The 15,592-nt window shown below is 40.8% G+C and overlaps 1 protein-coding gene across 1 annotated transcript in view; it reads right to left on the bottom strand.

Annotated features, from left to right (window-relative positions):
* Positions 1-669: 669 nt before the first annotated feature.
* Positions 670-15,592, bottom strand: part of mgat5 (alpha-1,6-mannosylglycoprotein 6-beta-N-acetylglucosaminyltransferase) — a 90,947-nt gene continuing 76,024 nt past the window's right edge. The window contains exons 13-17 of the mRNA XM_033977695.2: positions 8,109-8,255; positions 7,235-7,351; positions 4,196-4,270; positions 3,622-3,779; positions 670-1,349 (exon numbers count right to left, since the gene is read on the bottom strand). Coding sequence (XP_033833586.1) covers positions 1,151-1,349; positions 3,622-3,779; positions 4,196-4,270; positions 7,235-7,351; positions 8,109-8,255 — 696 coding nt within the window. The 3' untranslated portion in view covers positions 670-1,150. The remainder of the gene's footprint in view (positions 1,350-3,621; positions 3,780-4,195; positions 4,271-7,234; positions 7,352-8,108; positions 8,256-15,592) is intronic.

Here is a 15,592-nt window from a genome sequence, read left to right on the forward strand (position 1 = left end):
AGATCACAAAAATGGATTTATTTTTCATTACAAAAACACTGCACATGATGGCAAAGTGTTAAGTTATGTTAGAATTTGGTGTTTTGGTTTAGAACTATCCAATCAGAAAGCAAAATGAGCCTCACATGAGTCTCTCATTTGGGTTGCCAGTTTCAATGCTAAACTCCAGTTGATTTAAACCTAAAAGCTTCTCTCTGATTTCAATCCTCACTAAACTCCAAAACCTGCAGCCAATCATCAATCAGTGCCTTTACTGCTGCAACATATGCTGCAAAACAGTTTAAGGATCTGACAACCCAGGTTCAGATGTGATTGTGGTACCTTTTTCAAAACTGTAAGTGCTTAGGCTACATACACTTCCTTTAAATCAGGAGTCTCAAACTCGCGGCCTGGGGGCCAATTGCGGCCCGCGAGATGATATTTTTTGGCCCGCAGGACGATGTATATCCATAAAATCCACAAGAAATGGCATTTTTCCTCATGTAGGTTGAAAAGAGCGATGACTTTTGATAAAATTTTAACAAAGCTTTTTTTGTGGAATACCTGGTCATACCCAGACTCTGCCTCCTGCGGCCCCCGGCTAATTTGAGTTTGAGACCCCTGCTTTAAATGTTGAGTTTTCAGTGTATTTATTCTTCCTGTGTAGATATGCTTTACAAAATATGATGCTACTCAGGCTGTACTTCCTCAATACATTTTGATCCCGATGTTTGAACAGGGCCTAATTTAGTGATACTTAAGTGTATGCTGGGGTTATGGGCTCATCATCGTGCCAGTCCAGTGCAAACCTACCTAATATACAACATAGCCTCAGATTGACAGAGCTGGAGTTGAACTTGGGGCCTTACGCAGGGATGAGACGCTGCAGCGCTGGCTTGATTTTGCCTAAACAAAAAAAAGCAGTCACTATATGAACCACTTCACTGTTCTACAAAGTCTGTGTCGATTCAAGTATTCTGAGATGTTGCTGCAGCGCCCCCTTCTGTCCAAACGCAGTCACTGACCCCCTTTTTTGCGTAATGTTCTTTTTCCTTCCAGCAGCTTGAAAAAACAATAAATATGAGAGCGTGTATAAGTCATGTCTCTAAACGCACACCGCTCGATAGCTGCGCCTCCGCCTGGTGGTGAGTGTTTGGTACTGCGCCGGCTGCTATAGGCAATCCTTGCACAGCGCCACCTGGCCCTTCTTGTAGTCACGACAGGGGCAGACGCGTTTCAGAGTGGGGTGAGCGCCCGCACAGCTGAACAGGAGGAGGTCCGATTGGAAAATGCAGTGTCGACGAGCCTCGCTGTACGCCGGGACCACTGTGTCAGCGCTGGACTCCACCGTCAGACAGTCCAGACCATATCTGCAGAGTACACAAAGAGGTTAGCTTATTTTATTTTATTTTTTTTATTTCAACAAAAAATAGTCAGGAGCTGGACCAGAACTTCACCTGGAACAAATCCTAATCATCACCAATGCCAACACCACATCAAAAATAGAACAAAAACCTAAAACTAAAACAAGGCCAGGACTAAACCAGGATTTCATTTCAAGTTTTTGGTCTTTTTAGTATAATTTCTTTATCTTCTCGTTTTAAAAATCATTCTGTGAAGCACCTGAATATATATAAAGTGAATTATTATCAAAGGTGTATTGTGTAACGTTTCAGACAGATTGGAGTGTGCTACTTGCTTGTGTCCTTAGAGATTTTATTCCTTTGTCTAAAGTGTTTCAGAGTCTGGCTTTAAACTTATGTAGTCCATGGTGACAATCAGGCCACGTCACAGGTCAGATCTGTGGAGAGGTGATCCTGCTCACAGTTAGAATGAATGTTTTCAAGGTGTCTGTGTAATCCCTCAGTTGTCCAGGGATGATCCAGAGCATAAGAAAAATTAAACTCTGTCAACTGGACAAAAAGTTTTGACCTAGCCAACAAGCAGGTGTGTTAGCTTCAGCGTCGTTAGCTCCTCCTTTCAGACACATATAAAGCAGTGTCCAGCAGTAATCTGACCAGAACTGAAGAAGTCAAACGTCTTCACTCTAAATCTTTAGTCCTGTTGACAGAATAGATTTTTTTTCTACTTATAATCAAATAAATGCAAGTGCACCTGCCACCAGAAAGATTACGTTTTTCACCTTTAATTTATTAATGTATTTCATCATAAACGTATTCAATTGTTTTAAAATCTAATTAATGCCCAGTATCAAATGACAGGACAAAAAACAAAAAAAAACCAAAAAACAATAGGCCGCATGTGCATAATTTGAAATCTTAAAACAACTCACAATGGAGAGCAAAATTAGCAAAACAGTCATATAGTTATAAAAAAAAACAAAAAACTATTCAAATGTGTGTTATGAAACAAACCCTTTATGTTATGCTGTAATTTCAGATAATTCACACTTTCACATTATTTGAACATAGTCATTTTCAAACTTACTTCTCCAAAGAACTGAAAAGTACCAACTTCCAATGATGCATGATGTATATATATATGTGTATTTGAGCTGAGTTCTGTTTTGGCAGTGTACTCCAAACTACGTAGGAGTAAGTCAATAAAGGCGAGACTACAGCTCCTGAGTGTGGAGGAGGCCTGACCCTGCTCCTGGGTAAAACACGCACAGAGTTTTACAGTGCGGGGGCTGGTTTTTCACAACAGGAAAACAGACTGCACTGAACCGTCGATATGTGTCACGCCTCAAATACATAACTCAATGTATCGTGTTGTAATTGTGTTTATGGTATCACTGGGAAACAGCAGACCTCAGACTTCAATGGTCCAGAAATCAACCTACTGGTCACTTTATGTACAAATGCAAATGTAAATAAACAAACCTGAAATTAATACCTTCATTAGAGCAATACATGATTTGGTTTAGAGCTACAAGTCCTAAGTGCAATAATTCTAATTTAAAATGAAGAAATCAGACTTCTCTGGTTAAATAAAGGTAAAAAAAAAGAAAAAGAAAAAAAAGAAACACACACTCACACCGAAAACTGTAATAGATGGAGACAAATACCTGTGTATCCTTGTTGTACTGTGCCAGTCCATTAATTTTACTGCACAAACACTGCCCCCTGGTGTTATGACCTATTCTCTGCGGTCCATTGCACACTGCATGATGTGAGTGTTAAATGCAGTAACTCAAGTCGGCTTTAAAGCGCCATCTACTGGTCACGAGCTCAATGAAAGATAACAGGGTTTGTACAATGTCTTCTAATGTTTCTGATAATACTTAAAAACTGATTATTGCAATATTTCCTGGTTGGACATGGGCAGCAGATGCGATATACGCAGAGGTAATTCTGTAACAGTTACCTAGCAACCATAGCGTTTACATATCTAAATTACACAATGGTTAAGATTAGACTAGTACAAATAAATAAGAACACCTTTATTTTGTTTAAATAAATGTTTTAAGTATCAGAAAAATTCCTTCCTTGTGTAAACTGTCTGCACTTTGGATGAAATTTGATGATTCGTTTTAGAAATCAGTGCTACTTCCTGTATTTTTGTACTTTTCTCAGTTTTTTTCCACTTAACTGATGTAAAACTATTATATTTAGCACAGGTACTATCCGACCAAACCAAGTCATAACTAGAAAAACATGAAACACTTTCGACGGCACTAACCTGGCGAGATCCTTGTCTTTGTTGAGGTGCTGGAAAAAGGAGGGTTCACAGATGAGCTGCTCCTCCTGACACACCTGTTTACACGAGCGTCCAGGGTCGGCCATTTTGACCTGGAGCGCGCCCAGAGGAGGCCACATCACCTGACCATGACAGAAGTCCTGCGGAGAGAGGGGGGATCACATTTACTGTATAATAAGTGTTTCAAAGATATATTTAACAAGACTATGTAACATTCTGGAGGTGGCTCGTCACCTGCATCATTCCATGGAAATAGAAAGTTAAAACTATACTTTGTAACATTCTCAGTGGAAATAGATGCATTTTATGGCATACTGTGGAATATTATAGCTAAAGAAACAACATTTCCATTAAACAAGCAGGAAATACAGGTCAGGTTTGTGGAGATGCAAGCCCACTCACAGTAAAGACTCATGTTTTCAGTGCATCAGGCAGCTTATACATGAGATATAGATATATTTAGTCATATTTTACTTTACTTTACTTATACTTATCATATTGTTTGCCATGACGACAGACTGAAATAAATAAATGCTGTTTATATCTAAAGTAATACCTGGTTTTCGATGAAGGCGTTGACCCTCTGCAGCATCCCCTCACAGGTGAACTCATACGGCAGGTACGGCTCAATCTGAACGAGACACAACGCACAATGTGGATTTTCAACACATAATGAAGCAGTAAAGTAGGATTAAACCAGGGCTAGACCATGGAAACCAAGATTAAACAAACATTAACCAGGGTGAGTTGAACCGGGAACAAGAACAAGTCAGGAGCTAGACCAGAACTAAACCCGGACTAAAACAGCAATTCAGCATGTACATATAAATCTGGACTCCTGACTGTCACTGACGCACCGCAACACACCAACACTGGGACAGACGGAAATATGCCAGAACTAAACCAGGACTAAAGCAGAACTGAACCAGAACTGAGCCGGGGCCAAAGTTAAACCAGGACTAAACTAGAGACTAAACCTCATATGATCTTGTGGCTGGACTGATACCGGACTAAACTAGAGCTAAACAAAGACTAAATCAAAACCAAACCAGGACTTAAATAGGACAAGTTAGAACTAAGCCCGGACTAAACTAATGCTAAACCAGATCTAAACCAAGACTAGAGTCAAACCAGGACTAAACTAAGAATAAAACAGGACTAAACTAGGACTAAACCAGGACTAAACCAAATCTAAACCACGACTAAACCAGGACTGCATCAGATCTAAACCAGATCTAAACCAGGACTAAACCACGACTAAACCAGGACTGCATCAGATCTAAACCAGGACTAGAGTCAAACCAGGACTAGAGTCAAACCAGGACTAGAGTCAAACCAGGACTAAACCAGGACTAAACCAGGACTAAACCAGGACTAAACCAGGACTAAACCAGGACTAAACCAGGACTAAACCAGGACTAAACCAGGACTAAACCAGGACTAAACCTATGGAGTGAAACACCTTGTGCAGCTTAAGTTGTATTTTAAATGTGCTATATAAATAAAATTGAATTAAATCAGCAGTTCTAAAACCAGATCTAAACAAGGACTAAACCAGATACAACTAGAACTAAACTAGGACCAATCGAGATGAGGACTGAACTGGGACCAAACCGGGACCAAACCCGCACTACAGTACAGTGCACATACAGCACGTTACATAAGAGCTGGTGAAATATTAGCCTGGCGTGCTCTTTGTACCAGAGCCATAGGACCTGACTGTAGAGACCTGCATCAGCCAAAGACAGACTTCAAACAAGACACACAAGAACGGCTTTGTGTAAGTCCAAGTCTGCTGAGGAGGACTTATGGAGGAGAGAAAAGAGGGAGAGGAGGATGGAGAGAAGAGGGCAAGAGAGAGAGAGACTGAGAGAGCGAGGAGGACAGAGAAGGAACGAGAGAGAGGGGAAAAGAGAGAACTAGAGAGAACAATGGTATATGAGAGGGAAGGAATGAGGGAGAGAGAGATGAAAGAGTAGAGAGAGATACTTCAGAAGGGAGACAGAGAGAGAGAGAGACCGAGGTGGAAAGAGCATGACAAGAGAGAGGGGGGAGACTAAGGTGGGAGAGAGGAAGGAGTGAGGGATGGACAAAAGAGTAAGAAGAGAGAGGGAGAGAAAGAAATAGAGGAGAGAGATGAGGGAAAGGGGGAGAGTGAGGAGAGATGAAAGATGGGGATAGGGAGGCAAAAGAGGAGGAGGGAGGCAGAGTAAGAACAGAGGAAGAGGGTGAGACAGCGAGTGAGTGAGGAGGGCAGAGATGGAGCAAGAGAGAGACAGAGGGGAAAGAGAACTAGAAAGAAACGAATGGTATATGAGAGGGAAGGAATGAGGGAGAAAGACATGAAAAAGTAAATGGGAGGTGGGAGGGAGAGGAGGAAGGAGACGGATAGGTAAAAAGAGGGGTGGGGATAGAGAGATACTTCAAAAGGGAGACGGGGGAGAGAGCATGACGAGAGAGAGGAGGGCGACTAAGGTGGGAGAGGAGAGAGTGAGGGATGGACGAAAGAGTAAGACAAGAGAGCAGGAGAGAAAGAAATAGAGAAGAGAAAGAGAGAGAGCCAGAGAGAGATAAGGGAGAAAGGGAGAGTGACAGGAGAGAGATGAAAGATGGAGATAGGGAATGGAAGAGAGACAAAAGTGGAGGAGGGAGGTAGAGTATGAATAGAGGGAGACAAAATAAGAGGGAGAGAGAGAGCGGGAGGAGGAGAGGAGGGTGAGAGAGAGTAAGAGGGCACACAGCCAAAGCATATGAGTCTCCACGGGCCTGTCCAGTGAACAAAGGCTTTGTCCTGAACTACAACGGCACAAGGTCCCACACTGGAGTTTAATATGCACAGTGTCACGATGGAATACACTGACTAATGACATCTGACCAGTCCAGACATCTCTCTGAACACAAAAGAAAAGACAAACTTGATAATAGAATCTTGACTATTCATTTTCAGACAGAACCGGCGCTAAACCAGAACTGTGAAATAAAAACCAGGGCTTAAAAAAACGTGAAAAAAAACAGGACTAGTTCATTGTAAACCGTTTGATGCGGTCTAAAGTTATTCCTCATTTAACCTTATGCATCCTGAGCATCCTAAGTATTCACCATGATGAGTTTATAAGCACTTTTCACAGCTTTCAGAGACCAAAGCAAAGATTGGACAATAAAATCCTATATAATAATAATTAGATGCAGATAGTACACAGCAGACAAGAGCTCCTTATACAATATTTCTGTACTGGAGCAAGATGATTTTTGCTCAAATACATAGGGAAAACCCCCCCAAAATCAGGCATTTAAGTAGGACTAAACAAAAACTAAACCAGGATGAAACTGGGAAAGCGTATGCATCATATTACTCAAAGGTTAATACCAAGATAAAACTGAAATCTACACTAAAACTAAACTAAAGATGCCGATATTAAATCTAATGCACGAGTAGGTACTGTAGCATATCTATGGGTTTGAGAATAATAAAAAATAGCACCAAATCATAACATTCTATCTTTTGAATGGTGAAAAGTCCTCAAAATGGCACCTATAAACAGCAACCTGAAACCTCTGATAATGATTTGTATCAAAACATGTCTTAAACCCTGACCTTTTGGTTGAGTATGGAGCGAATGGCCCGCTCCACTTCTCCTGGTTTCTCAATGTCCACGGTCCAGACGTGAGGAGGGCCGATGTACACTTCTGCGTAGGGATGCTGGGACGTCAACTGTAATAACATGAAGATAAGACCGTGAAAACAATACATATGCAATCAAAACTATCAAAATCAAAAAAGGATTGAACAAGTATATCGTTTTGGAATACTCCTCAGAACTAGTACAAGACCACATGATAGTATTAGTTACATATTATTAAAACATAGTATTTTCATTTTGTTCATTGTGACAGTAGGGATTTCACAATATCAAAGTTTAGTGTTGTTATTATTTTGAGAAGAAATACACAAATCAATTACAATTATTCACAATTACGGACACCACGACCAAACAGAAGTCAAATGTTTACGTCTCTTTATTAATTTAGTCTAATATAGCACCATTACTTTATGTCATAAGACTCATGAATCAAACCTTCTGAATCATAGTGATAATTAATTAATGTGGCATGAATCACTTTACCCTGTACTTTTTTACTTTTTGGGAGTTTAGATGAAGTGGTCTTACGATTATAACGTTTTCCACAGGTTTATACTGAGACTATGGTGGCACAGGTAAGTCTTGTATTAATAAGTGTACAGAATAAATTTTTTAGAGTAAATATGTCGCTTATTACCTCTAAAAAAAGGACTGGTTAAAGATTAAATAATGTTACTTCTATACATTTATCATAACACCACTGTTTGGTAACGTTTGACTATGGCATTAGACAGGTACCATAGTCTCCTGTGTTACTGGGAAACACATGGGGAGTTCAGGGAGTAGTTTTGCACCTAAGAGCAGAGATAGAGTACATTTATGTCTCACCTCTCTCAGGGTGGGCTTGCCTTTGAAGAAGTCTGTGTTCTTGCTGCTTTTCGGTGGGTTGAATTTGGGGTTGAGGAAAGCGCAGCCGTTAGCGATGGCCTCTAGCGGAGCGGGACCCTCGTAAGGGAAGGAGAGGCCCACGAACAACTGAGAAATAAAGACAGATGTATACATTTACGTCATGCCATATGAGTACACGGATAAATAATACAATACACGGCAAATATACGACTATAAAAACACTAATAATGCTGTTAGATCCTGAAAGTTTGGTCGTATTCAGTTTCTGTTTACACTGAGTTGTGCTTTTGTAGGTGAAGTCTTGCAGGAGCAGGCTTGCATCTCCACAAACCTGACTCTTATTTAGCCTGGAGGAGGAGGAGGCCCTGCTCGTTTCCATGGAAATCGTGTTCCTTTGTTATAATCTTCCACAGTACAACATAAAACCTATCTATCTAATGTTCTAAACAATGGTTCTAACTTAACTCTATTTCCATGGAAACACACTTCCCTTGACAAACGACAAAACTCCAACAAAAGCCAGCGCTGCGTGGAAGTCACTGAACAAAGTTTGTGCCAGTTGCTGAGGGCTGCAGTTAGTTTCAAAACAAACTTACCAAACTACCTTTTCATCAGCACAAAATAAAGCAGAGGAAGCAGTTCTGACTTTATAGAAGCGTTCTAAAACAGCAGGGAGGGACGCTACAGGATACGAGCGAGAGAGGGAATATCCAGCGGACTTAATGGAGGTGTACGACATGGACTTGTGTATGAAGAAGGGAGGAGGGGTGGAATAACAGGTCAGAGAGGAGAGCAAATATTTGTGAGCGGGCCACGACGAGAAGGAGCTTGTACAGAGAGAGAAGAGAGAAGGAAGGGAGAGAGAAGAGAGGGAGAAAAAGAGGGAGAGAGGGGTGATAAAAGAGTCATGAGAGAGGGGGAAGGAGGAAGGATGAGGAGAGCGGAGAGAGAAAGAGAGAGGGGATGGGGTGAGAGGGGGGAGATAAGAGAGTGAAGAGGGTGTGAAAGGAGAGAAAAAAGAAAAATAGGAAGGAGAGAGAGCGAAAGAGAGAGGGAAAGCAAGGGAGAGGGAGGGAGGTCTAGTTCTCCGTGGTCACTTGGCCCGCGCACAATGAACCGTCTGTTTGTGATCACAGAACAGCGAGGGCCCATACACTTTTGTCCTCCGCACAACGCCACAATACAGCTTCAATGAACACTTATTATCATTAAACCCACTCACGCCGCGTGTGCCACGGCCTGCAGGGGGCAGCACACACGGCTTTAGGAAAAGATGTGAGGGAATTCAATGATAAGGCGTGGATATAAAGACTTAAAAATACAATTATGGCTATTAAACAAACAGTAGTGCGGTTATGACCAGAGGGGGCAGTATTGTACATGGTTTAATCGTTTGTATACTCTATGTCAGAGGTACCACATAAAAATATTTGGCCTTCCAAGTGTCACTAGATCCCAACCAGGTCTAAACCAGGACTATTCTAGGTCTAAAGAATGGCTAAATAAGATCTAAAATAGGAATAGACAACTGTTATACGTATAAACATGGACTAACCCACATGAGGACAAAAATATGGAGACACACACTCGAAACCCAGCAAATATTTGAACTACAAATGAAGCCGTGGATTAACCTTTACTACTACAAATACAGTTTTCTTGGTAGTCGATTAGAAAGCAATAAATTTTTTTCGATTAGTCAAATGATAAGGTTGACATATGGTGAGTGAACCTTTCTAAACAAACAAAGCGTAGTATTGACATTTTGATTTCATATTGACGTTGTGTTGGTTATAAAAAGCTCTGTGTATTTAAGAGGCTGTATAATCCAGATAACGACGGATTTTATAGTCCCCATTATTTGATAAAGCTTTGCAGCCCTAAACTATTCACTAAATTTAGTAACATTATTGAAATCACAAGTGCCAATTTTGCAGTTTGTTCAGGTACAAAAAAAGCTATTGTCATGAAAAGCACAGTGTATTTGTACCAGCAGGTGGCAGCAGAGCCTATGGTTTTTTCCACTATGAGGGTTTGTGTGAAAGCTCCTGTGAGTGAATGCAACTGCTCCTTAAGGCTGAGAAAAAGACAACCACTATTTATAGGGAAGAGAGAGAGAGGGAGAGGAGGGAGAAGAGGAGAGGGGAAAGCAGAGGAGAGAGAGGGAGAGAAGAGGGAGAGAGGGGAGAGAGGAGTGAGGGAAAGGGAGAGGAGAGAGAAAGAGGAGAAGGGAAAGAAGAGGAGAGAGGGAGAGGAGAGAGACAAAGAGAGAGAGAGCGAGATAGGGAGAGCAAGGGAAAGGGAGAGGAGAGAGGAAGAGAAGGGAAAGAAGAGGAGAGAGAGGGAGAGGGCAACTGGGAAGGGTAGAGAAGAGTGAGAGGAGAGAGGAAGAGAGGGGTGAAAGAAGAGGAGAGAGAGGGAGAGGAGAGGAGAGAGAGAGAAAGAGAGAGCAAGATAGAGAGAAAAAGGCGAGGGAGAGGAGAGCGAGGGAAAGGGAGAGGAGAGAGAAAGAGGAGAAGGGAAAGAAGAGGAGAAGGGAAAGAAGAGGAGAGAGAGGGAGAGGGCAATTGGGGAGGGTAGAGAAGAGCGAGGGAGAGGGAGAGGAAAGAAGAGGAGATAGGGAGAGGAGAGGAGAAGAGAGCGTGGGACAGGAGAGAGAAAGAGGAAAGGGAAAGGAGAGGAGAAAGAGGGAGAGAAGAACGGAGGGGATAGCGAGGGAGAGGAGAGAGAAAGAGGGGAGGGGAAAGGAGAGAGAGGGAGGGGAGAGGAGGTGAGAAGACAAGAGACACTGGGAGAGGAGAGAGAGTGAGATAGAGGCTGAGAATGAGTTACTTCAGCTGCACTACGTAAATCCACACTAGAAATCAATGGGTGTTTTATAAGAGGCTGCGCGGTTACTTCACTGTCTGTGTTTGAGAGTAGGACGTTTGAGACACAAGGGGCATTTAGTGAACGTTAAATCAACAATTAAACCAGACAATGTGAGGTTTGGTTTGTCCAGAATGCATTTAACAACAACAAAGACTGGATGGTTAAAGGTGCACTATAACTTTTGTGCTCGTTTCCATAGAGATGTCATTGCTTTGCCTGGAATGTTCCGCAGTATGGCATGAAATTGTTCCATCTAGCATGTATTCAATGACAAGTGTTACTATTGTTAAAAAAAAACTTGATCTAGTGTCATCAGTGGAGATAGAAATGTTAAAAGCCATACTGTGGAACATTCTAGACAAAGCAATATCACAGTGCACCTCAAGGTTTTAGTAATTGCGTTTTGAAAAGGCAAACCATTTGATTATTGTTTAAGTATATGTTATTTTACTACGTTTAAGAGTTGTAAACATGCAGCTAATTCCCATTTAAAACTAATTATAATGCTGTTTAACGAGTTTGCTGCGGGCACCATTTTGAGGACTTTTCACCCGACGTCATTGCTTTTTACCATTTAAAGGACACGAGGTCTAGTTTTAAGAGATAAGAGCGAACAGCTATTTCTCCTACAGCGGGGAAATACCAGTGTTGCAAGGCAGAGTGCAAGAAGGGAACATGAACGGACTCAAAGATCAAGATGAAAAAATATTAGAAAATAGACTCTCTGCCAGGACAACAGTCTGAATTTTGTATAATTCTGAAGTGCATGTGTAGCAAGTCTATTCAGGCAATCTTTGAATCACAATTTGGTGTATACACTGGGATTGTTAAAAGTATCGATAAAAAAAAAGTATCAAAACTAGATAATCGTTTGAGCAATATCGATACTAAAAAAAAAGTCACATTCATAAGACAGAAATGAAGCTTTCCAGAATAGCTTTAGACCAGGAGTGTCCAAACAAAGCTGAGGGCCGATTGAGGACCATAGACTGATCGTGAATACAGTGAATACTTCAAATCTGTGTTATTATTACAAGTTAGACTGAACCACTAGACTTTTACTCATGCTTACATCCTCAATGGGACGCATGAAATATTTGCTATGGCCTTGTTAAAGTAGATTTTCAGAAATGTACAGTAAAATGTAGTCTATAAAATAATATGGGCCAATTCACCTGGAAGCTTGAGGGCCAAGAAAAATTGGTCTGAGGGCCGCATTTGTTCTCCGGGCCACAGTTTGGACAGGCCTGATTTAGAATGATCTTGAGCTGTTTCAGAACAAGTATAAGACAAATAGACTACTATACGCCCATGGAACCTACTGGACACTGAGGGATTACACAGATGTCCTTATATCTGTGTGGACATGGAAATATTAAAGAAAGTACTACCATTTAATGCTGAAAATCACATTGTACTGGCTAAAGAAAGAGTGTTTTTTTTATACCATCATCGTGGGATTGCATTCGGTATTCAGCATCAAGCCGATTCCTTAGTAACGAAATTGAGTTTGAAACGTTAGTATCGCGTCAACACTAGCGTTGCCAATCATTTTAATCTAGAACAAACACAGTTGATGGCGGAAATCATTAAAGTGAAGTGAATTTGAATACAAGAAGTGGTTGACACAGATCAGTGCTGTAACATCCTCTTTCTTTCATGGTTTGAATGTAAAACGTGTCACACAAGTTAAACACTGGCAGCACATTCTGATAAGTTCATTAGACCGGCTTTCGCATTCCAGCGTTTTCGTTTTATGCTAATTGAGCTGCCACTTAAAAGCGGCGCGTTCAGTCAGACGGCCCTGGTATGTGCATAGATTATGATTTATGAAACCTGAGGAGATAAAAAATAAAGTTTGGAGTCGGGCTGCGGTTAGTCACAATCTAATGGATATTACCGTTTGAATGGCGGCTGTTGGCAAAAAAAGCAAGGACTGTTTATTCAGGTTATATAATTTCCTCTGCGGAGAACTACTAAACTACTCTACATTCGGTTTCGAGTATAAACGTCCTAACCCTAAATTTAACACCTCTGCAAACATGTTCTGAAATGCACAGGAGTCTTGTGTTAGCGTAGCAGCCCCATGTTTCAGTTTTCACGTTTAACACGTCGCACTGTGGACTGAATCTTGATTTTAAAAAAATAATACAATGCAAATCTGATCTAATACTTCAAAGATTTCAATCGTTTTAACCCTAACCCGAGTAGGAAGTTGTATAACGCGATTACATGAAAATTTAAGCCGGCATTTCAAGCCGAGAAGCTCCAAACTGAAACAAAGTAATCCAAAAACAAAGGCATTTTTGTTCAGTATTCTGTTTGCAAACTCGATACCAGAACTTTGACGGGAATTTTCGACCGTATGGCATTAAATCCCCGTGAAAACAAGAAGGTGAGGCTGCAGGGAAAGTTACAGGTCTGATCTGTGGGCAGGCTAGCTCTCTCACAACAAGAACGCATGCATTTCAAGGTATTTTCTTCTTTCTTCTTCTTTCTGCAACTGAATAAATGTATAAATGTCATATATTTCAGTTTGATGCCATACTTTGAAACGTTACGGGCAAAGCAATAACATCACCATGGCGACAAGTAGACGGCGTACCCTCCACATAAGGACTATATTAGAAACAGGAAATCTGGCTTGATCAATGCCCTGTTCACCTCACAAAACAAAAAGCTATTTAAGGAAATCTAAAAAACACCAGAGCAAAAATAAAGACATATCCAACGTGAGTAAGCAGCTTGACTCCTTTGCAAGTATTTCTATGACGCCGGTTCAACCCCATGAGACCAATTAGCTCAGAATGCGTGTATGTGTGAGCGCGCGCGCGCGTGTGTGTGTGTGTGAAACAGCGAGGGGGAAAAAGACTAACTCCCCACGGTTTAAACGCCTCTGCAGCTAAAGTGTTGTTATGTTGTGGGAATGAACAGCATATCAACAGTACTCAAGGAGGGTTGTGGATCTCAAAGGTATAGCCACTCAGATTCCACTATGGTTAACTATCTGTGTGTTATGTGCTGCTAAAATGACAAATCTATCATACCTTTTGGACGCTTAAAGTATCTTCGTGTGGCTTTATTCTACTGCTGTTACTACTTAGGAAACGGGGGTGACCGGGCTGCAGAAAAGAAATTGTTGCTCGACTAAAGACATGTCCTGTTGATCGATTAGTTGACTAAAAAGGGGGCGTGGCAAAAGCTTTCAAAACGATTAAACATTTCTATGCATCTGATCCAAACTGCACTTACAAGACTACACCTGCAGGGGGAGCGCATGCAGAAAAAAAGTGCTAGGAAACAATGAAGAAGAACTTATGAATCATTTATATGAAGAATTTATGAATCATTTTTATGAGGAACTTATGAATCAGGAGTTTAATCTGTGTTTTTTTTACATAGAAATACGAAAAGTTCCAAATATTCTGCTCACTCGCTCACTTCTCCTTTCTGCCATCGACCCGTTAATCGACTAAATGACAAAACGCCTATAACTGCTACTGGGTGAAATGTCCAGCCCGATGACACAACGTCACTACGCACAGGTCTAAACTGGAATGGAACCTGTCACTTCTATGTGTGTTAACGTCGTGGTGGTACGAAAATTGGATTTGGGTCAAAGACGATGATAGAATTGCATGTAAAGTTGTATAACGCGAGCCCCTGTTGACGTGGTTTATTAGGATTAGTTGCTAAGAGAAATGAAGCCTCGGGTCAGGACGTAACCAATGAGAGTAGAGGTCACTCATCTGTGTATTACGAAGTTTACTGCCGTCAAAGCGTGTTGCCATAGTTTGAATTTTATATCAGCGCTAACTCTGTGCAATAAGGATTAACCTGCCATGAGCCGCCAGGTTTGATTTTTCATATTTTCAATTGTTTTAAATGATATTCAAACAAAATAGGATGTGTAGAAAGGATGTATTGTTATGTAGAAGTGAGTGATATATTGTCTGAATGTAGTAATGGCACTGGACATACATTAGATCTACGGTGGGTAAAGTATATCTGGCGTAAAACAAAAGTGCATAGAACAGGTTAGACCACACATTTCACAAACATGTAGCTAACATATTATAATTGTACATCCTGGTTGGACACAGCAGCAGTAATAACATGTAGAGGTAATTCCATAATTGTTACCTAGCAACCATAATGGTAAACACGTGTCTAATTTACACAGTAGTTATGAGGTAACGCTTAAAAATACACAACAAGTACAACAACACCTTTATTTTGATCCATGAATGTTTATATTGTCAGAAAAATAGCTTCCTTGCACATACATTTTGCTGTTGATGACTTTCTCAACTTTTTTCCCACAATCTGCCTCTTAACTGATGTAAAACTATGACAAATATTTAGCACATATTTAGGTACTCTCCCATCAATGCAAGTCATAATTACAAAAACATTAAAACCTGTCATATGCACTTTCAGTCAGCTCAAGTTCCTCAGGTTAACATAACTTTTTAATATATTTACCACATATTTAAGGGAACCTTTGTAAAAAATACAAAACATAAATACAAAACACTGTCATTAAAATGGGTCAGTTCAAAACAGCCCTGAGCATGCTGTTTATGGGTCTC

Source organism: Periophthalmus magnuspinnatus, chromosome 2 (genome assembly GCF_009829125.3).
Source record: "Periophthalmus magnuspinnatus isolate fPerMag1 chromosome 2, fPerMag1.2.pri, whole genome shotgun sequence".
Classification (NCBI taxonomy): Eukaryota; Metazoa; Chordata; class Actinopteri; order Gobiiformes; family Gobiidae; genus Periophthalmus; species Periophthalmus magnuspinnatus.